Source organism: Terrapene carolina, unplaced genomic scaffold, assembly GCF_002925995.2.
Source record: "Terrapene carolina triunguis isolate 2854851 unplaced genomic scaffold, T_m_triunguis-2.0 Scaffold62, whole genome shotgun sequence".
Classification (NCBI taxonomy): domain Eukaryota; kingdom Metazoa; phylum Chordata; order Testudines; family Emydidae; genus Terrapene; species Terrapene triunguis.
Window position 1 is genome coordinate 34,352,395 of NW_020664413.1, and position 22,373 is coordinate 34,374,767.

The 22,373-nt window shown below is 41.3% G+C and overlaps 1 protein-coding gene across 12 annotated transcripts in view; it reads right to left on the bottom strand.

Annotated features, from left to right (window-relative positions):
* Positions 1-22,373, bottom strand: part of LOC112111154 (sodium channel protein type 2 subunit alpha-like) — a 122,523-nt gene that overhangs the window by 66,040 nt on the left and 34,110 nt on the right. For all 12 annotated transcript variants that reach the window (XM_026647553.1, XM_026647552.1, XM_026647551.1 and 9 more), the window contains 4 exons: positions 22,023-22,261; positions 8,201-8,374; positions 6,516-6,872; positions 3,501-3,953 (listed from right to left, as the gene is read on the bottom strand). In XM_026647553.1, the coding sequence (XP_026503338.1) occupies positions 3,501-3,953; positions 6,516-6,872; positions 8,201-8,374; positions 22,023-22,261 (1,223 nt within the window). The remainder of the gene's footprint in view (positions 1-3,500; positions 3,954-6,515; positions 6,873-8,200; positions 8,375-22,022; positions 22,262-22,373) is intronic.

Consider the following 22,373-nt stretch of genomic DNA (forward strand, 5'->3'; position numbering starts at 1 on the left):
AGAAGATATAATTCTGCTAATTGATGTGTCTCATTGGCCACTCTGATTATCTGAGCCACTTTCCCCAAATTGACTAAATTAAAAGAAAAGCAGATAACAGCACTTAAGAGTAGCTTACATATATGTTTAAACTTGAATATCAGTGGTGAGCAGCTCTGGAATTTGAAACCCAAAATATAAAAGGTGGGTAACAATGACCTCTTCAATAGCTTGGGGTAACAATTTCTACAGTGCAGTCATCAAATTTAATAAAGTGACACTAGAACAATATAATGATATCTGGAAACATCCAACACTCCCTCAAAGAAAAACCTAACCAATATCTACCAAAATCCAATGTCCATTATTCAGGTTAGTAATAAACAATATAGTTTAGTTTATATAGCACCTATTGACCAAAACATTTTAGATACCTTACAAAAATACAGTGCCGTTAAAACATTAAAATGTGTTATAAATATTTTAAAAATAAAAAAGGTCTTTCATAACTTTTAAAGGGGGTAATGACTTGACACTTTTCATGCCGGAGTACTGTATCCTAGAGGGTAGAGATGGAAGGGGCAAAATTACAGGCCCTTCTAATTCTATAGAACCATAAATTAAAAACACACATTTTCCTTTAATTTGAGAGGTGAAGATGATAGATAGGTTATCAGATGCCCTATAAAATACATAGAACAAGTCGAATTTTGGTAATTGGGTTGTTTCTACAGCAAATGAAAACAATATTATTTCATCGCTATATATTAAACCACAAGAAAATAATAGAAACATGTATAAAACCTATCATTATTTAGTCTTTCAAATTAAAGTCTAATTCTGACTACACCTTGATACAGAAAATTTATTTCAATAACTTGTTTTAAAAGAGCACACACAAACTATTTTCACATAAAAATTCAGTACATTAAATTAATGTGTGATCCACAAATACTTGAAGTCAAAGAAGTTACAGTACTAGGGATGAATTTGGACCATTGTGTTTATCAGTTCAGAGCTGCTACAAATGACAAGCAAGAAATTAGTTTAATACTTTAGATTTTCTATTTGGCTATTCTTATGTAAAATTTTATTGGAGATGTTCCAATTATAACACGTATTGTTTTCTTTAAGATATTTTTTCAGTTTTAACACTAGGTACGGGAAAACTGATCATCAAATACTAAAAAAAAAAAAAAAGCAGCTATAGTTCATTATATACCATTAATGCTGCCACTGACTGACTGACATCAAAGGGCTTCAAATCAGAGCCAAATAGCAGAAGTTCTAATAATTTTCAGATGTTTTAAATATGTTAAATTATTTTTTTAAAGTGATACCCCGATGACTTCATTAGAAATTGGCAGGCAACAATACACAAGATTGGGTCCTATTCTATGGGCTGGAGAAAGGACTTTGTTCTGCTAGTCCAGTCCTTATGTACTGTGGGGAAAAAAAAGGAAGTACGTTACTGCTCCTCATAACCAATATGACTTGAAAAACATCAGCATAGGGAGCACTGAGAGGCCAATATAGCTGCATCAGGAACTCTTTAATCCCCTGCAAATCAAAAAGGAATCCTACAAAAAGTGGAAACAGACAAATTCCTAAGGAGGAGTACAAAAGAATAGCACAAGCATGTGGGGATAAAAATCAGACAGGCTGAATCACAAAATGAGAAGGGATATAAAATACACTAGGAGCAAGAGAAAGATGAAGGAAAAGGAAAATCCACTACTTAGCTGGGAAGGAGAGATAATAACTAATGGACTCAAGAAGGCTGAGGTGTCTAATGCCTATTTTGCTTCAATCTTCACTAAAAAGGTTAATTGTGACCAGCTGCTTAACACAATTAATATTAACAACAAAAAGGAAGGAAGACAAGCCAGAGTAGGGAAACAACAGGTTAAAGAATACTTCAATAGGTTAAATGTATTCAGCAGAGCCTAATGAAATCCATTTTAGGGTACTTAAGGAACTGAAGAAATTTCAGAACCATTAACAATTATTTTCAAGAACACATGGAGGATAGGTGAGGTCCCAGAGACTGGAGAAGGGCAAATATAGTACCTATCTTTTAAAAGGGGAACAAAGAGGACTCAGGAAATTATAGACCAGTCCTCCTAACTGTGATACCCAAAAAGATACTGGAATAAATTATTAAACAATTTGAAAGCATCTAGAGGATAATAAGGTGATAAGGAATAGTCAACATGTATTTGTCAAGAACAAGTCATGCCAAACCACAGTCTTTGGCCTAGTCGACACGGGGAAGCAGTAGCTATGCTATATCCTTATTTTAGTAAGGCTTTTGATACAGTCCCACATGACATTCCCTTAAACAAACTAAGGAAATATGGTCTAGATGAAATTTCTATAAGGTGGGTACAAAACTAGTTGAAAGACCGTACTCAGAGTGTTTATCAATGGCTCACTGTCAAACTGGGAGGACATATCTAGTAGAATCCTGCAAGGATCAGTCCTGGGTCCAGTACTATTCAATATTTTATTAATGACTTGGACAGTGGAGAGGAAAATCTGCAGATGACACCAACCTGGGAGGGGTAGCAAGCATTCTGTAAGGTCAGGATTAGAATTCAAAATGACCTTGATAAATTGGAGAACTGTTCTGAAGGCAACAAGATGAAACTCAATAAAAGTAATTTCAAAGTACAATATTTAGGAAGGAAAAAAATCAAATGCACAAATACAAAATGGGGTATAACTGGCTAGCTGGCAGTACTGCTAAAAAGGATCTGGGGGTTATAATGGATCACAAATTGAATGAAAGCCAGCCATGTGCCACAATGTGAAAAAGGGAAAATGTAATTCTGGGGCATGTTGTACGCAAGACAGAGCAAACGGTTTTGCTCTACTCGGCACTGAGCTGAAGTATTGTACCCAGTTTTGGGTGCCAACCTTTAGGAAAGATGTGGACAAACTGAAAAGAGTCCAGAGCAGAACAACAAAAATGATACATGATTTGGCTTCTGAGGAAAGGTTTTAAAAAAAACTGGGCCTATTTAGTCTTGAGAAAAGAAAACCAAGGCGGGACCTGATAACAGCCTTCAAGAATGTTAACAGCTGTTATAAAGAAGAAGATGATCCATGTCCACTAAAGGTAGGGCAAGAATTAATCGTCCTAATCTGTAGCTAGAGAAATTTAGGTTAGATATTAGGAAAACTTTCCAACTATAAGGATAGTTAAGACCTGGAAGAGATTACCAAGGGAGGTTGTGGAACCTCCATCATTGGAGATTTTTAAGAATGGGTTAGACAAACATCTGTCAAGGATGGTCTAGGTATACTTGGTCTTGCAGGAGGAAGGACTAAGATTGATCAACCTGACATTTCTATGTTTAAATACTAAGTTGTCATATATATTCCTTGAGCTTGTGGCATCCAAACAACAATGTAAGCCATAATATGAAAGAATATAATTGATGCCAAAATTGAGGGCAACCACAACTGGCTATATATCACACACACACTTATACAGCATAAATATTTTCAAGTCGTACCTCTTTGCTTTCCTCCAGCTCTGACTCACTGCTAAACTCTTCTGTATTTAAATGTTCAAAATCCGATTCCCCAATAGCAATTGGTACGGTCACAGTAAGGCTTGGGTTGTGTATGAATGATGCATAATCACGGTTGCCTACAACACCAGTGGTTCCATTATTATCTTTGCGATTATCCAGATTTCTATTCATTTCAGCTACAGTACGGTTGGTAGTGTAGTTGTCTTCCTTGTTGTTTAGCTGACTGCTCGATTTTATTTCATCTACATCATTTTGTACTCTCACAAAGGTTTTTTGGGCACATTCACGTGCTTTTCTTTTCACATAATCTATTCCCCTCTGAATCCTTGCCACAGCGATCTGCAGATTGTTCGTTTCATTATCGTCATCCGTTGCAGCAAGGTTGTCTGAACTAAATGAGCTCAGCAGCAAGGCCAAAAACAGGTTCAGTACCTAAAAACAAAGAGACACTGCTAGATCTTTCCCCTCTCTTTTTCTTATTAACAAAAATTATTTTTAAACATAATGCTTTCATATTACTGTACTTCTGATAAAATTTTAGTGTGTGCAGGGATTTTCCAATAACAGAACAGTTGTGTGGCTAAATCTCTGCAATCTCCACTTTGAAATTATATTTTATTATTTAAATACTTAAGACTTATAGAGCACTTTATATCTTCAAAGAGTTGTACTAACATTAACTAATTAATCCTCACAACACTCCTGAAAAGGTAAGTAAAGTAGTATAATCTTCATTTTACAAATGGAAATTTAGATACAGATGGGTTAAGCAACTTTCTCAAAGTCATACAGTAAATCTGTGGTAGAGATGGATTTAGAACTCAGGATTTCTTGAGCATATAAATGGTCCTGTATACATAAATAAAAAACATGCTCCTTTTCAACTTCTGGTTTTCAATACTAATGTAAATACTTTTTATTTTTTGTTTCCATATACTAATAGTATTGGTATTTTCTTAATCCTATTATGCCACCTTCCTTATACCTCAAAACGCATTAAACTTCATGTATTAAAAAAATAAGACCATCATAAAATGAAATTGTGGTAAATAATATGAATATGAATATAGAATGTGACTATTCTAAATAATATAAACGATGTACACAAAAGGAAGGAAATCTGTAATTGCAAATATTGTGCTGGTTACCTTCAGATCTTTTGATGAAGCACAAATGTATAAGATTATGAAATCTGCAATAGAACTATAGGAGAATGATTCTATACAAATTTTAACTGGCATACTTTGGTTTTTCCTGGTTTATTTAACGTAGGAAAGCAGTTTGGTTTTGATTAAATAATTTTGTGCATTTTTGGCCCAAGAGGGCGGAAACAAAAAAAAAGCACACTAGGTAAGTCCACAGATTCACGTCCAAAGACCTAGGAAGGTTTTTCCTACCCTAACACCTCCAAGACATAAGTACATCCAAAATCCACTGAAATCAATGAAATGACTTCAGCGGGCTTTGGATCACGCTTGTAAAGCCATACACTCCTCTTTCCTGCTAAAAAATGCATTTTAAAAACCAAAAGCATCTTTTCTTTGATTTTGATGACAGAGAATTTTTTATCTTCTTTGGGGTTTAACAAAGTAATGTGCTAGCTGAACAAGGAAAAAAAAACAAACTTCAATTTCTTTGTTCGAAGAATTTTTATAGTTCAGAATTCCATTTTTTTGCCAGAAAAACAAGGTATTTGCAATTGCATGATTACTTGCAGGCACATGTGTCTATGCATACCTAATTGTAAAAAAAAAAGTCTCACTTTTTGGAGATTTTTTCATGTTAGCCATCACAATGATAACTCAGAATTGTCTGCATATATTTTAAACCGAGTTCTATATTTTGGTGTGACAGGATGTATTAGGCCCAGAGGCCCCCTGCTGGAGGCCTCGTAGTCCTACCACTCCCTGTTCCAGAAAGGAGCAGTGGAGAAGTCCTCCAGGCTGCTCCCTGCAGCCAGTGAGGGAGGTTGCCAATGAGGGAGCAGTCAATCAGGGCCCAGCAGGCTCATATGAAAGGAGCTGCAGGGCCAGAGTAGTCATTGCTATGTGAAGCTAAAGGAGAGAGGAGTGTGTTTCTGGCTGGCTGAAAAAGCAGCAGGACCACGGACAGCTCAGTGCTGGCAGGGACTGGGCAAGCAAGACAGAGATCCTGGCTGGCTGCTAGGACTGAGCTCAAGATAGTTTGCAGGCAAAAAAATGTTTTGGGTGTTACACCTGACAGCAAGAGCTTAAAGGCAACTTTTGTGGTTTTGTAATCACATATTTTTATTTTTAAAAAATACGTTCGCACCTGTGTATGACTGGCAGAACCTGAACAAGATTTCTCCTAGGACTGATGTTTTGATGGGAAGGGGGGAGTGATGAGAAGAGGGGCCAAAATATGTATGTTGATGGAACAGATCAAAGCCAGTCGCTCCTCTAGCACAATGGAACTTTCTACAAGAAGTGTAAAGCTCATTTATGCAGGGAACAGAGCTTTCCCGAGGACTGGCCCAAGATTGTAGATGTCATGATGAAGAAAAAACAGAACACAAAATAACCCTAGGAACAGGAACTAAGGACCATCAAAAACCCTCCACTTCTGCTTTAAGCACAAGGCACATTTTTTGACCTTGCCTTCTCTAACAAACACATAGCAATGTGTGTATGCATATATATATACAAACACGCACACACACACAAAACATGTATATATATATATATGTATATATATATAATTAATGTTACACACTATAAAAAATTTCCAAAACAAACAACCCCTCCCCCCCACATTTCACTGCACACATTTCTCCACTGGAAACAGGATGAGAGAACACACACATGACACGTTAGTCACATTACTGAATGCACTACTGGAAGGAGCTCAGATACTATGGTGATAAGCGCAGTATAAGAATCAATATAGAACAGAATATCTATCAACAAAAAATATACAGTACGGATCCTGTAACCATAATGGGTGTTCCATCCCTTGAAATCTTTGGTTACATACCACTAGATTTCCAATCACCATGACCATCATGAAAACGATAAGGCACATGGCTTGGCCGGCAACCTCCATACAGTCCCACATAGTCTCTATCCATTCTCCACATAGTACTCGGAATACAATCAAGAAAGAGTGGAAGAAGTCATGCATGTGCCAGCGTGGAAGTTTACAGTCATTGGAGATCTTGCAGACACATTCCTTGTAGCTTTTACCAAACAGCTGCATACCAACCACAGCAAAAATGAAGACAATGATGGCCAGCACCAACGTCAAATTTCCCAAAGCCCCCACTGAGTTACCAATAATCTTTATCAGCTTGTTTAGTGTGGGCCAAGATTTTGCCAACTTGAAAATTCGCAACTGGAAAACAACAAAGAAGCATCATTACAACAATTACAACAGAGCTGGAGAAATGTACTTCAGACCATAGACTATGAGTAGTCCTTAATGCAAAAAATTGTAATGTTTTATCTTTGTGATTTCTATTAATTTACCATTAAATTACTGCACCACCTAGGGATGATCCTCCAAATTCCATAACTCACTCACAAATCAGGTCTTATGGAAGTCCACAAAATTCTACAGATTTACAACTGACCCTTCATCACCCTGTCTGTGGCAGAAACTGAAGTCATGCATCCTTCCACTGCCCAACTTGACATAGCAAGTGGAATTCCCAATAATATAACCTGAGGCTAGTGAATATTGAGCATGACAGGCTATTAGCATCATACAGGGAAAAGGGTGGAGAGGAAACAGAATGCATCACACTAACAGACCAAGATGGAGACCTTTTAAGGTAAATTTCCCCAAAACACTTAAGATAAAAAAAATGTTGATTAGAAGAATATTCTTCAAACAATGTAGAAAAGATCTTCATGGGCATAAATCTGGAATTAAAAGCTAAATACAAAACAGACAATATTTGTAGATTTGAGGAAAGAACATAAATGAGAGACCCTTGTAACATCTAATCCCTGATCCAGCAAAAACTTAATAAAAATATTTGATTAAATCCATTTTTATTCTCAACTACAAAAAATCATGTTAAGTCAGACAGAAAAAAGAGCCTAAGATAGTAATGCCTCAGCTACTCAATTGCTATTCTAAAAATGAAATATTTCTCCCTTAAAATACACAGCTGAACTTCACTACTGATGAAAGTCAGTTTCTTAAATATTTAATATTAACTTTTTGTAATTTTAGTCATTGGACATAAATCCAATATTTGAAAAGAAGAATTCTATTCCTTTGACATAACAGTATGACATAAAGATAAATAAGAATTGTAAGTAATTTCTCCCTATAACTTTTCTTATTTACATCTTTTCCCAACACACACTAAATATATAAATTTTCTATCAGTGAGCTATAATGGTGACAATAGTGAATTGCACAGTAATGACGTTATTATGCAGTCATGATAATGCAAATACATTTGTAATTACCATTGCCTCCATTTGAATTACTGTTTAACTGTTTCTGAACCATAAAATTACATATATTACTTTGCAATAATAATATAAATAACTTTTGGTAGACCTGTACCTAAAAAGGTGCATCTTTTGGCACTTAAGAGAAATTACATGTGCAGTGAAAATGCTGATAAACTTATGTAAACATAAAAATTGGTAATGATAAAATTAATGTATTAACTGTAACTGTACATTGTTTACTAATATATTTACCAATCTGAATGATCGGAGAACTGATAGTCCATCCACATTTGAAAGAAAAAGCTCCACCAAACTAAGGGTAACAATAAACCCATCAAAAATATTCCAGCCTACTTGGAAATAATAATAAGGATCCATGGCAATTAACTTGAGAACCATTTCTGCTGTGAAGATCCCGGTAAAAACCTAAATGAAAATGTAATTTGTTAGTGTTACATAGCTGTAAAACAAATAAAATTAGAAACAAAGATTGAGCAATAAGTGATATCTTTATTACAGCAAGGTGTCAGTAATAAAAAAAACTCGCAGAAAATACAAGAATATCCTGGATCAAATTAATCCCTGGTGTAACTCCATTAACGTCAGTGGAGTTACACAAGGGCTGAAGTTAGCCTGTTACAAAAAACAGAGCATGGATAGAATATTCATTGTTTCTATTACAAAGGTATACAGGAATTATAGTAAACCCCTAATTAGTTAAAGTGGTTGTCCTCACTCTTTATAAAGGAAATCTATATAAACCTGTTCAGGAAAGTATTAATCAATTTTGAAAAGAAAAAGTATTTTTGTTTTTAATAACTGAAGTTGACTAGTACAAACTAGGAAGGTTAAAGACCTTAATACATATATTTTTTTGCTTATATTCTGGCCCCAGTGAATTAATAAAAGTCAGTCATTACATTGATATCTCCCTCTTTTCTAATATTTGTCGATAGTGACTAAAGTATAATTTTAAAATATTGATTGCAAAAGTAAGGATTTGAGATGTGCTACTGCAACATAAAATGTTTAATAAATAATAACAACTTTCGTTACAGTCCACAGGAACAACTTAAACTTTCACTTTTTCAGAGTTTTTGAGTTCACTCCTGATTGAGAGAGGGTCTGATATTGGATAGTAGAGGAGCAGAAATCGAGAGAGCCTGACATGAATTGGCAATTATGAGGCTAGGAGAAGAGAAGCAACAGCTGAAGTTAAATGGGCAGTGGAGCCAACCTTTCACCTTTCTCCTTCTTTCCAATGCAGGCTGGAACACTATAGGAACTGGATGTAAGAGGGAGCCAGGATTCAAATATTTGGCCTAAGTAGGTACGTTTGAAAAATTATTCAGTCAAAGCAGACAATGAGAATTCTGACCAAAATTTGGTTGAATATCTATTTGAGGCTAAATTTTGATACAGATCTGTTTGGTTACCCTCCAATTCACCCCAACAATTCTTAATTACTGATTGTGGACTACCTTGCACAGTGCCAGATGTAGTAATGTTCTGCAAAGCCTCATCTAACATAATTTGTAGCAAACAGGTACTTACCATACAGTAAATGAAGGGTACTTACCTGTAACTGGAGTTCTTTGAGATGGCTCTGCATATTCCTACTAATGGGTACTGCACCTATTTTAGCAGTGTCAGCTAAAGTGTTCTTGCACCCCCACTCCTCTCTTCAGCATCATGATGTAGCGAAGGCGAGGCTACATAAGGGACAGAGTGCCCTCCCCAAGTCAGTTCCTTCCACCGCAAAGCCAGAAGCAGAGGTCGGTACCACCATGTTGTGTGACGGACACTTGACAAAATTACCGTACTTTGTGACGGACATTGTGTGTGTGTGTGTGGGGGGGGGGTATGTCATTCAATTTTTTGAAAAGTTACCACGGACCTCAAAATTTTTTACCACGGACACTTGTGTCCATGTACGGACACATTGCTGACCCCTGGCAGGAGCAAAATAACAAGGATTCTGACAGAGAGGGGAAGGAGGATGGGAAGAGAGCGTTACTCACCTTGTGCAGTAATTGAGGTTCTTTGAGATGTGTGTCCCAATGGGTGCTCCACTGTAGGTGTGGCAGCGCCTTTGCTTCTGGAGTTGGTGATCTTCAATAGCAGTGCCCGTTGGACCGCACATGCGCACTTTCCCTCCCCCATGCTGTGCACGGGTAGTATAAATAGCGCTGTGCCGTCCAACCGCCCTCAGTTCCTTCTCTGCCATAGAGCCCAAACATTATGCTCCAAAGCAGAGGGAAGGAGGGCGGGTAGTGGAGCACCCATGGGGGGACACATCTCGAAGAACCTCAGTTACTGCACAAGGTCAGTAACCCACTCTTCTTCTACATGGGTGCTCCAATGTAGGTGACTATAAAGCAGTGCCCCTACCTGGAAGGTTGGGGCTTCAGAGTGACTGGTATCACTAACGATAGGACCATACGTCCGAGAATGGTGTCCGTCAAGGAATCCTGCAAGATGGCATAATGTTGGGCAAATGTATCAGAGGATGCCCATGTGGCAGCCCTGCATATATCTATTATGGGAACATTATTGAGGAATGCAATGGAGGTTGAGAGCATTCATGTGGAGTGTCCCCGGATAGAGGTGATTGCTTACTGTGAAGTTCATAAGACAGAGGTATGCACTGTGAAATCCATTTAGAGAGGCATTGTTTAGATATAGCGGAGCCTTTAGAGCGTTTGGCAATGGATATGAACAAGTGTGGCGAGTTCCTGAACGGTTTGCTTCTATCCAAGTAGAACAACAATGTACGTCTCACATCTAAAGTGTGGAGAGCTGCTTCTTGGTAATTGTTGTGTGGTTTGGGAAAGAAGGAGGGAAGGTATATAAGCTTGTTTAGACAGAAAGACGTTATAACCTTTGGCAGGAATTTTGGGTGGGGACAGAGGGTCACTTTATCCCTATAAAACATTATATACGGTGGGTATGCCATTAGGGCTGATATTTCTCCCATGTGTCATGCTGATGTAACGGTGACAAGGAAGGCCGTTTTCATTGCTAGATGAAGGAGTAAGCAGGTTGCCATTGGGTCAAATGGAGGTCTTGTCAGAGAGCATAGGATTAGGCTGAGTGGGGGTGGGGGGACACATGTCAGGGTACAGGTTTCGAATACCCTTAAGAAAATGTTTGACAAGGGTGTGTGCAAATACTGAATATCCTTCAACCGGGCAGTGGAATTCGGTAATTGCAGCAGAGGTGTGATATGGAAAAGAGTCAGCAGATGGCACCGGAGATCTTTTCGGAGTCATAGCTTTGGTAGGAGTTTGCAACTCTGCTGGATTCTTTCTTTCTCAGAGCCGAGAGCTTCGGTGCCGTGCACAACGTCAGGGCCGAGGCTTCACTGGAGCCGGCAGTTTTGCCGGTGCCGATGGCGACCTCGGCGCCAGAAATGAACCTGGAGCCGCTGAGGAGGAAAAGAACTCGCTTTGGTCACCCACAAAAGGAGGTAGTGCCGCTAGCTGCTGTTTTGCCCTGGCACAGTCCTTAGACTAACTCTCAGGGGCTGAGGTAGTCAGTCTAGGAGCAGCCTTGTGCCTCTTGTCAGAAGCCGTTAGTCTCACGGGTCTAGCCGGGGGCGGCATACCTGTGCTTTGCGCCTCAGGAGCGGAGGGAGGGAGCGCTCTTTAGTGTCAGCCCAGCCAGAGGATGATCTTCCCTTACTCAGGCGAGGGGAGTGAGCGTTGCAGGGCGACCTTGCTGAGCATGAGGGTCTCTCCAGTGAGGAGCAAGAACCGGGGTCTGATGCTGGTCGCAGGGACTTTTCCATGAGAAAACAGTCTGAGTTTAAGGTCCTTGTCTTTCCTTGCTCTTGGCTTTAAGCCCAGACAGTGGGAGCATTTCTGGGAGACGTGTCTCTCTCAGGCAACGGATACACGGTGCATGGCCGTCCGTTATAGAGAAGGCAGCCCCGCATGACACACACACTTAAACCCAGAGGAGCCAGGCATAAGGGTGAGGGAGGAGCTTCCCTGATGTAGGGTGGGTGACCAGATGTCGCAATTTTATAGGGACAGTCTCGATATTTGAGGCTTTCTCTGACATAGGCAACTCTTACCCCCCACCTAGTCCCGATTTTTCACACTTGCTGTCTGGTCACCCTACCCTGACGGGAATTGGGGAAAAGGATGAAAGAGAAGAAAAGAAAATGAAGGAGGGGAGGGAAAACAGATAGGAGACTATCTAAATAACAAAGTGAGCTCTGCTAACTGTTCCATTCCAGACCGCATGTCGTAGAGAAGGAACTGAGGGTGGTCGGACTGCACAGCGCTATTTATACTACCCGCGCACAGCGCTGGGGAGGGAAGGTGTGCATGTGCGGTCCAACAGGCACTGCTATTGAAGATCTCCAACTCCAGACACAGAGGCGCTGCTGCACCTACAGTGGAGCACCCATGGGGACATCACTCAAAGAAGAAGTGTGAATATGCAGAGCCCTCTTGAAGAACTCCAGTTACAGGTAAACGACATCCATTTCATCTTCAACTGGCTCTGCATATTCCCACTTATGGGAAATATTGATAAGTCATGCTACGACTAACCTGGAAGTGGGAGCAGAATAAAGACAGAAGCTCTGCCTTGCCAAATCTAGCATCTGCTCTAGAAGACAAATCCAGAGCACAGCACTTGGTGAAGGTGTATACTCAAGTCCAGGTGGCAGATCTGCAGATCTCAGCTACTGGCATCTACCTCAGACAAGTGAAAGAAGTAGCCACAGCTCTAGTAGAATGTGATTGAATCGAAGCAGGTACAGGAACTTTTGCTAGAGTGTAAAACTCAGCAATACATTTGCTTAATCCAGAGAGAAACTGCGGGAAGAAACCGTATGCCCCATGTTGTTCTCAGCATATGAAACAGTCTGGATGTTTTATAAAAACTCTTGAAGGGTGAGAGCCCTTCAAGCATCCAATGTATGAAGAACTGATTCTCTTAGAATGTGGCTCAGGGGAAAAATGGTAAATTAATAGACAGAATAATGTGAAAATGAGACACCACCTTCAGTAAGAACTGAGGATCAGGTCTAAGGACCATCTTGTCCTTAAGAAAAGTAGTAAAAGGTGGATCTGCCACAGATACACTCTGCTGGCTGATGTCATTGCAATAATTAAGGTCTTTTTCATAGATAAATGATGAAACAAAATACTCAGCTAATGGCTTGAATGGAGATTTTACCACCGTGGTCAAAACCAAATTGAGGTCACAGGAAGGGGCAGAGTCTCTAGCTGGAGGATACATATTTGAGAAACCTTTCATAAATGTTTTAACCAAAGCATAAACAGTGATCTACCATCAACTAAAGTATGATACACAGAGATGGCTGCCAAAAGAAACTTTAAAGAAGAGTTAGACAACCCTTGATTTAAATACATTAAGTAATCCAGAATACACGGAATAGAAGCCGATAAAAGAAAATGAGACTTCCTCTGCATCCATACCTGAAATCTGGACCACTTCAGATGATAGCAATTTCTAGTGTACCATTTTGTAGAGTTAACTATTAAGTCCTGCACAGATGAAGAACATGACTGCTCAAGCACAGAAAGAATCAAAGTCCGATCACTCATGACAGGTGAAGAAACTGTGGGTCTGGATAAAAAATCCTGTCCCTCTCCTGGGACATCTGGAGACAGAGGGAGATGCATAAAGACTCTGTCAGATAGCTGAAGGAGAACTATAAACCACTGCTGACATGCCCAGGCTGGGGCAATGAGTTTCCTGATACATCTTTTTTATCATCTACTGTACCAAGAAAAAGGGAGGCATAGACATTTAGGCATATAAGACCCCTCCCCCAGTGCAGCAGGAAAGCATCTAACAGAGAGAGACTGTCCGTACCTTCTCTGAAACAGAAACAAAGACATTTTCTGTTGAACCTCCTTGTGAACAGATCTACAATTGTCAACCCTACCTGGAAAACATGGTCTGTACCAACTAATCCTTCAAGGTCCACTTGTGGATCTGATCTGTCTCCTCTGACAAATTCATTGCTACAGGATAAACGTCTTGGTGGATGCACTAATTCCACAGATTTACTGCCTCTGCACACAAGGGAGTGGAGCAAGCAGCCCCCTGCCTGTTGATGTAATACACCACCAATAGACTGTATGTTACTACCTGTACAGTATTTCCTTGCAGATGCAGAAGGAATGATCGGAGTCAGATGAACAGCTCTTAGTTCCGGTGCGTTGATTTGCAACGCTCCCCTTCCTTAGAAGACCAGTGCCCTCAAACTGTTATGTGATTGGAGTATGCCCCCAACCATTGCTTGATGCATCTGAAGTCACTGTCCAGGATGGACCCAGAGGATTGAACTGCACACACTTCAGCATGTTCATCTTGCTTTATCACCAATCTGGAGAGACTGATATTCTGAGGCCTGGTGATCAATAACTGAAGACTGCCCCAACCTGGACTGTAGACCTGGGACATCCAGTGCTGCATAGGTCTCATTTTCAGATGGGCAAACAGAATCATGTGGTAGAACCTTATCCTCTGTGTGGGGCAACTTTAATAGACATTGCCTCATTTTGAGAAATCTGTCCTCTGGCAGAAAAGATCTCCCATCTACTAAGTCCAATAAGTAATCCCTTGTTTAGGACAGAGGATCAACTTTGGGATGTTAAGAAAGAACCTAGGTCTGAGAAAAGATTAGTCATGGTGACTATGTGGCTCAAAAGGCCCTCATGCACAGCATCCTATAGTAGCCAATCGTCCAAGTAAGGGTAAACAAAAATACCCTGATTCTTCAGATATGCTTCCACAATGGAGAGGCACTTAGTAAGTACCCTGAGTGCGGTGGAAAGGCCAAATGGGAACACCTTCTGGAAATGGCAGCCAGCCACCACAATTCAAAGATACTTTTGATGGTTTTGGCAAACTGCAATACAGAATCAAGTGTCCTTTAGATTAAGAGCTGTGAGCCAATCCAGAATTGACAGCAAAAGGATTATGGAGGCCAGGGTCAACATATGGAACTGAAACTTCCAGATGTACTTGTTCAATTCCCTTCAGTCTAATATTGGTCAAAACCCTCCATCCTTCTTTTGAACCAGAAAATATTGGGAGCCTGACCCCTTCTATAAGTGGGAACCCCTCAACTGCTCCTATCCAAAGCAACTTTCCCACTTCTGCAAGAAAATTCGCTTTATGAGAGGGGTCCCTGAAGCGGGAGGCAGTCTTTGGAATTCTACAATCTTTAAGATCCATTGGTCTGAGGTAATTTGTCTCCATCTATGAATGAAGTGGGCTAGCCTGTCTCCAAAGGAAGGGGTAGAAAAGGGCTGCTTCTAGACTCTCGATCCTCTTGTCAAAACGGAGACTTGGCATTTTGGGACGAGGGCGCTGACAAAGCAGCGGACTGTTTGGATTTGGATCCTTGTTTGAAAAGCCTCTTTCTATAATGGCTCTGAGAGTCTGCAGTTTGTTGATATTGTTATCTGGTGACTAGACAAAGAGTAGGACACTAAAAGCCAGGAGTAGTGCTGCCTCTGTTATTGGAAAGAGGAAGTGGAGGGCCTCATTTGAGTAGCTGGGATCAACCCCAGAGACTGAGCTGTTGATCTCATGTCTTTTAGTTTTTCTAATAAATTATCATTTTTTTCACTAAAGAGACTCTCCCCTTCAAAAGGGTGATCTTCCAGCTTACTTCTAGTGTCCATAGCTAGAGAGGAGGACTGAAGCCTCCTGATAGTATTGGTTGATGCCAATGCTCTGGCAGCAGAGTCCAAAGCATCAAAGGAGGCCCTGAGAGAAAGTTTGGCTACATTCTGATCCTCCAATAAGATGATGTTGGCCAACATTTTTCCCATAGCTGGAATTGATAATGTGCCATGACTGCCTGATAATTGACCACATTGATACAAAGGGATGAGGAGAACACCTCTCTCTTCAGTGAATCAGTCGTTTTCCCCTCTGTCATTTGGAGTGGAGTGTGATTTTCCTGATCCTGCCCTATTGTTGGCAGCAGCCACTACCAGCAGATTGGGTAGGTATAGAAATAAGAGAATTCTTCACAAGGTATCTGGTATAGTTTGTCCTCCTTCTTAGAGATGAATTGACAAGAGACAGGATTGGACCATGCAGATTTGGCCAGCTGTAACAACCCATTCAGGATGGTGAGTGATAGCCTATTCTTGGCAATAGCACTGAGGATATCAGATATCGGGTGGGAAGTCTTTTCCATCAGTACCACTGGGAGACAAAGTGGAAACCATATGATCCACCAAATCGTCAAAGTGCACAGCATTCTTGGAAGGAGAGGAGGTAGAGCCACCCTCCACAAGTTCATCCAGTGATAGGTCAGGCTCAAAGTCTGTTTCTAAACTCTCTCTTTGTCAGTCTCCTGAGACAGAGTATCAGGAATCACTATCTGTAGTGTCAACTGATCCAGATGAGTTGGATCCGAGGATCTTTAAGTTTTCAGATTCTTTGTAGATAAAATGTCACCTTTCCATCCAAGTGGAAGATAAATGAAGAGGTCCTGAGGAGGCTCCCAATAAGGCCACAGGCCCTGAATTTCCAGTATGTCCAACAACTGGAGGTTGGGAACATGCCAACAGGGCGTGCACAAAAGGGTGGTCCAAACTTCGCTACAGGTCTCTGCATTCTTCCTCTCTCCTCCTCCTGGAAGGTTCCATGTCAGGATGTGAGAAAATACATACTGGGGATAGTAACAGACCAGGAGGGAGGGATCCTTTTTGGGGAGACCCTGTATGCGTCCTAAGAGAAGGGATCAGGAAGTGTTCTGGGGAAGAATCAGCAACTGGTCTCTTCTTCCTAACAGGAAACAAAGATGATGACCCTGGAACCAAGGAAACATCTCCTCTTAGGTACTGTGTGCTTTACGTCTGAATCTGAGGCATGCACTGGAGCTGAAAGGTGAACTTGGACTGCCACAGTGACAGAACTTTCTGGAACCGAAGAAGTAGCTGGAAACAAAACAGAGACCAGGTCAAGAAACAACAGTGGAGCTAAAGATTTGGACATCATCTGATCCGGTGGGCTCATCTCCTTAGTTACTGAAGCTGAAGGTGGAATAGATCTCTGCTTCAGAATCATGGTTGCCCTATCAAAATCAAATGGATCCAATAGCTCTTATGAGCAGGAAATGACATTGCTAACATTGGCGGTTTTGCTTCAATCCTTTTTCCTTGGTGCCGCAGGATCTAAGACTGTAGGTGCTGATGGCCCTAGTTCAGAGGCACTACTTACATCCATCCTCCAGGATCTGGAAATGACCCTGGTCCTACAGCCACAGGGATTATGTCAGGATAGGATTGCTCTCAGAGCACTGGAGAGGGTGGCTGAACTGGTTCTTGACTTTTCTTCTGGAACCAGGATGGTTGGATCCAACCATGCTACCCTCGGTTTGGACTTGTATTGGCTCAGAAGGATTGACTGAAGGAGCACAGGAACTGAGCCTGGGCCCAACAGGTGCTGTGGCTTCTTGGAACCCTACATTGACCAGAACCAATGGAGGGCACCAGAGCCAAGGCTGACTCTTTAGACCTTGGAGCCGAAGTCTGAATAGGTCCAGAGGGCCCAACCTTGAGGGCTTCCTTAACCAGAAAGAGTTGCAGACGAGTCTCCCTGTCCTTATGGTCTCTGGGAGATGAAAGTCTGGCAGACTGAACATCGAGAAGGCGAGCAGCCTTCTCCCAGATACTTCAGGCACTGCATGTAGTCATTTGATATCAAGAACACAGCCAGGCAGGAAGTGCACATCTTAAACCTTGGCTTTTTAGCTTTTTCATTTTCACCATACCCTGAAATCGTAAAGACACCTTAACTATTTATTGACTTACTATAAGCCAGTCGTTCTCAACCTATTTATCACTGTGGGCCGCACATACGGCGCACAATGTGTTACCTGGGCCACAGACTGAGAACCACAGCAAGCCCCTCCACGAATCCCTTCCCCACAGACCACTATGCCCAGTGCCTCCTGCCCAAAGATCCCTCCACAAAGTGGGGCCAGGAGTGGAGCCCTGGGCGGTGGGGTCGGGCGGCAGGGACTCTGGACCCTACTGCGTGGGGCAGGGCGATAGCCCTGACCCTGGACCTGGCTGCGCGGGGCCGAGTGGCAGACTAGACCCTGACCCCGCAGAGCTGGCCGGCAGCCCTGCCCCTGGACCCTGCAGGGCTGGCTGGCAGCTGTAGGGTCGGCTGGCGACCCCGACATGCCAGGTCAGGAGACCAGACCCCCGCGCTGGGCAGCCAGGAACCCAGACCCCACTCTGGGCGATCTTTAGCACACAGCTGGGCCGCATGCGGCCCAATGGGTTGAGAACCGCTGCTATAAGCTATCTCCAACTATCTTGGAAGAAACAAGACTCTGGCTTCAAAGAGACAAGAGGGGTTCGCATCTGTCCTGCCAGATGGTTGGAAAAAACTGAGGTGGGGAGGGCGCTCCACCCACTATATATATATGGCCTTGTCCTCCGTATGTCAGAATGTTCAGGGGATGGGTGGGGGTGCGAGAGCACTCTAGCTGATACTGCTAGAAGAGGGTTCTACTGCAAGGCACCACAAGGTGATGCAGTACCCATAATCTGTAGAGCCCTTAGAAAGAACTGTGGTTCTTTAGATGTGTTGTCTACACAGATTCCACTCATGGCCTGCATGTGTCCTATGAGCACAAGACTGGATTCTTTCTGAGCAGCAGTGTTTGCTGGGGCCACACCTATGCCTTCCTACCCTACCTCCCCCCAACCCCGCCCCAGTTCCTTCATCATCCAGAATTCAGGAGGAGTAGGACTCTGTAGTAGCAGAGGAGGAGGGCAGGTTAGAATCTTTGTGGACAATACATTTCGAAGAACCAGTTACTATCAGTAAGTAACCATTCAATCATCTTTGAGGGATTGTCCATGTGGATTCCACTCTCAGTAACTAACAAACAGTTGTCTATTTTCTGGGAAGTGGGTATAAGAAATCCTATTTCATCCAATATGACACCCAATCTGAAAACATGTACAAGGTAATAGTGAGTGGTAAATGGGTATACGATTTCCACACAGGTGCTCTACATATTTCAGGTATGGAAACATTCCCCAACAAGGCATGCTGCCTCTACCATAGTGGAATGAGCTCTAATATGACTGAATGAATCCTGTATGACTAGCAAGTTACTATGCTACTGGAGATCCACTTGGATGATCTCTGTGGTTTAAATCAGTGTATGTACCCAGCAGACACCATATGGACATGTCCTCCTGCCTGAGTCTGAGGAGGACTGCATCAATTTCTCCCACAGCAAGACTTCTTGCCTCCCTGGCTCTCTGGGTGTGCTTGCAGAAAGAATGACACATGGAAAGAACAACACATCAGGCATCAAGAGTGTCCATTCTTGATAGCCACTGCAGCATCACACAGGGACAGGTCATCCTGATCCTGATGACCTTGCTTCTGCTATGATTTAGTACCCTTGTCTGGTGGGGATGGGGATGGGATAAGGGGGTCCTAAGCTAAATAAAATGTAAGCTAGATATATATGTTTATATGCCATTAAATGAAACAACTGCTAACTATACTAAATCCGAATAATAAAAGATGAATTGCTCAGTGCACGAGTGAAACAGACACTACCCAGGATTGTCTTAAAGCCATGGGTAGTCGGAAGGTACTGAGCCCACTCCACCCTTTATATCCGCAGATGGGGGGATGTAAGGGCAACTCAGACATAGTGTCCATTGGGGTTGCACCTGTTAGTCAAAAATAAGCTGATCTCATGCACCTGAGGTGCATGTCCACAAAGAATGGATTCTGTGTGGACAATCACTCGGAGAAGAAGATATTCTTAAAAATAAAAAGGCAATGAAATCCATTACTGGAACATAAGAAACCAACTATGGGTGACCAACTACAGGTGAAAGTACTAAAATTCTGAAGGAAGTCTATCCTGTCAGCTTAACATCTCCAGAGGAGTATAGAAATAAGCAACAAACTGCTCACAGTTATGGGTTCTAATTTTAAGAAGTGCTGAATCTGCATCTCCACTTCAACTAAGTTGTGGGTGATCAGCATTTCAGAACATCAAGCCCTATCTTTTTAAATATAGTGGAAGTAATTGCAACAGGCTCAGCCAAAAGGAAGTCAGAGAATATATGGCACGTACAAGTGCAAAGCAAGATATTAATTATTCATTGTTTTAGCACCAAGGGATGAAAAAAAACCTTTTAAAAAGGTAATGGGCAGAAGAAAGCTAGAGTATTTATGGGCTATAGGATTTTTTTTTTCTTTTTCTTTTTTGCAATAAGAAGCATACAACTCACAAAGCAAACCTGCAATGGCTGAGTTTTAGCTAAGTGCGTGGGTAAACATGGAACCCTGATAGTATAAAGAAATACCTATTTTTGCACATCTCACAATTAGATCATTCATACTTAGCTGTTACTTTTAGTGGGTCTGTTCAATGAATTACTGATATCTGGGATTCATTTTTCCTGGATTTGGGACAGACACAATCACAGAAAACCTGTGACAGCTGTTAGCCCTCAATATTTTCCTTCTCCTCAAATGTAATCCTTATCTTGTATTTTAGGATCAATCTGACTACCTCTGACAAACTTATTTGTTACCTCAGATGCAGACGAGACAGCTGTACTTTGTCTGGTTTGGTTCAAGGGCTTGACATTCAGTTCATGCTCAGCAGCTCTAGACATGGTGACAATTTACAAAAAACTATTTGAGATTCAAATAATCCAAATAATCCATTGTGTGTGCTCTAAATGGTGGTTTGCTGCCCCAATTTGCTTCACAGTGAGAAGAGTTAGAACACAAAACAGAGTATTTCCTCTAAAAATCAAATATAGGTGGGTAGTTCTAGAAAACCAACAAAAACAACCAGAATAGCACATAAGACCAGAATTACCCATGGGTTCTTCCTGTTCTAGAAGTCAGAGTCACATAAATGCTTCAAGGTGTATCAGGAAATATTCTTAAAGGGACTATGTAAAATTGACACCTTTTTGTTTAACAGATCTGCCTCTTGTGGGTAATCAGTAAGATTTTAACAGGCAAAGGAAATTTTACTTCTTTTCACTCCTGTTAGCACTACAAGAGAATGAATTAAGGTTCTCTTCTGCCACGTGCATCATTCATGGAATTGCTAACTAATTTCCAGTTGCAGAACCTTTATTCATGTCAGAGCTAGAAACAACACAAACTGACTTTCAGATGTCTGGTTGAGTTTGTCTGGTGTAGCCAGGGGGTTGCCTCCCGAGCGCCCCCTTGTGGCCTGCAGCACCCACCTCTGTTTCCTTGTCAATGAGGTAACATTGAGTTCCCTTTGGTAGCCCACAAAGAGAAGCCAAACACTCTGCTTTACATCAGCGCTTTGCTCTTTAATGGAGCCTTCTGGAAAAGTACTTTAACAACAGTTTACAGGTTCTTACCTCAGAACCCAGCCAAAACTTAAAAGTCCTAAAACAAAAAGTCTCTGGTTTCAGCAACAGTCCCTTCTGTAAGGCCTCAGGCTTGCTCAGGGTCTCTCTCAAACCTCCCTGCCTGGAGAGTTTTGAAGTATTTTGCCTGCCTTTTCAGTCTCTTTCAGTGCTCCCCCTGCCTACAACAGATCTGTAGTCCCGTCTTTCTCTCTCTCTCTCTGGAGCTCTCTGTTGCTCTTTTATAATGGAATCACCTGATCCCTCTGAGGTGTGCCTGCTTAGTAACTAGAGTTGGCTGGCCCCAAGCTGCTAGCCCTCAAAGGGGTACAGACAAACTGTCTTACTGTTACAGATTGGCAGATGGATGGATGGATGGACAAACACACACATGTACCCTGGCACGTGGGATTTTCAAAAATGCCTAATTGACTTAGGAGTACAAGGTCCACTGAAAGTGAAAAGTTTTTATAAATCCTACCAAACAGCTAATACTTGTAACCTATGCAAACACATAGAAATCATATAGTACACCTCAAAATGATTTTTAGAGCCACTTTTCACAGTATAATCATAATTTTAAATCTGTTTTGTAAGATAAAATAAATCAGAAATGAATTCTACTTTAATTAGAAGTTGTATTCACATATCACAATACATTTTGACAGACTTACCAGGTTTCCTACTGAAAGCACATTGTGGAAGTGTTTAGTCATTGGATAATATTCCATGGCCATAAACAGTGTGTTTAAAACAATGCAGATGGTAATAGCAAGATCAACAAATGGATCCATCACAATCAAACTAACAATATGTTTTACTTTTAACCAAGGAGCCCAACAGTCCCAGATCAAGAAAGTGTTGGCAAATTTATACCAGCATGGTGGGCATTTCTGCCTGGATTCTTCAAGTTCTAGAGGAAGAGAAATGTGTAAAAACAAAGTGAAGACAAATATCTACTGATTCTCCTTTATATTTTTATATCTCAATTTAAGGTTTAAAAGTGGGGAAAAGGCCAATGAAAA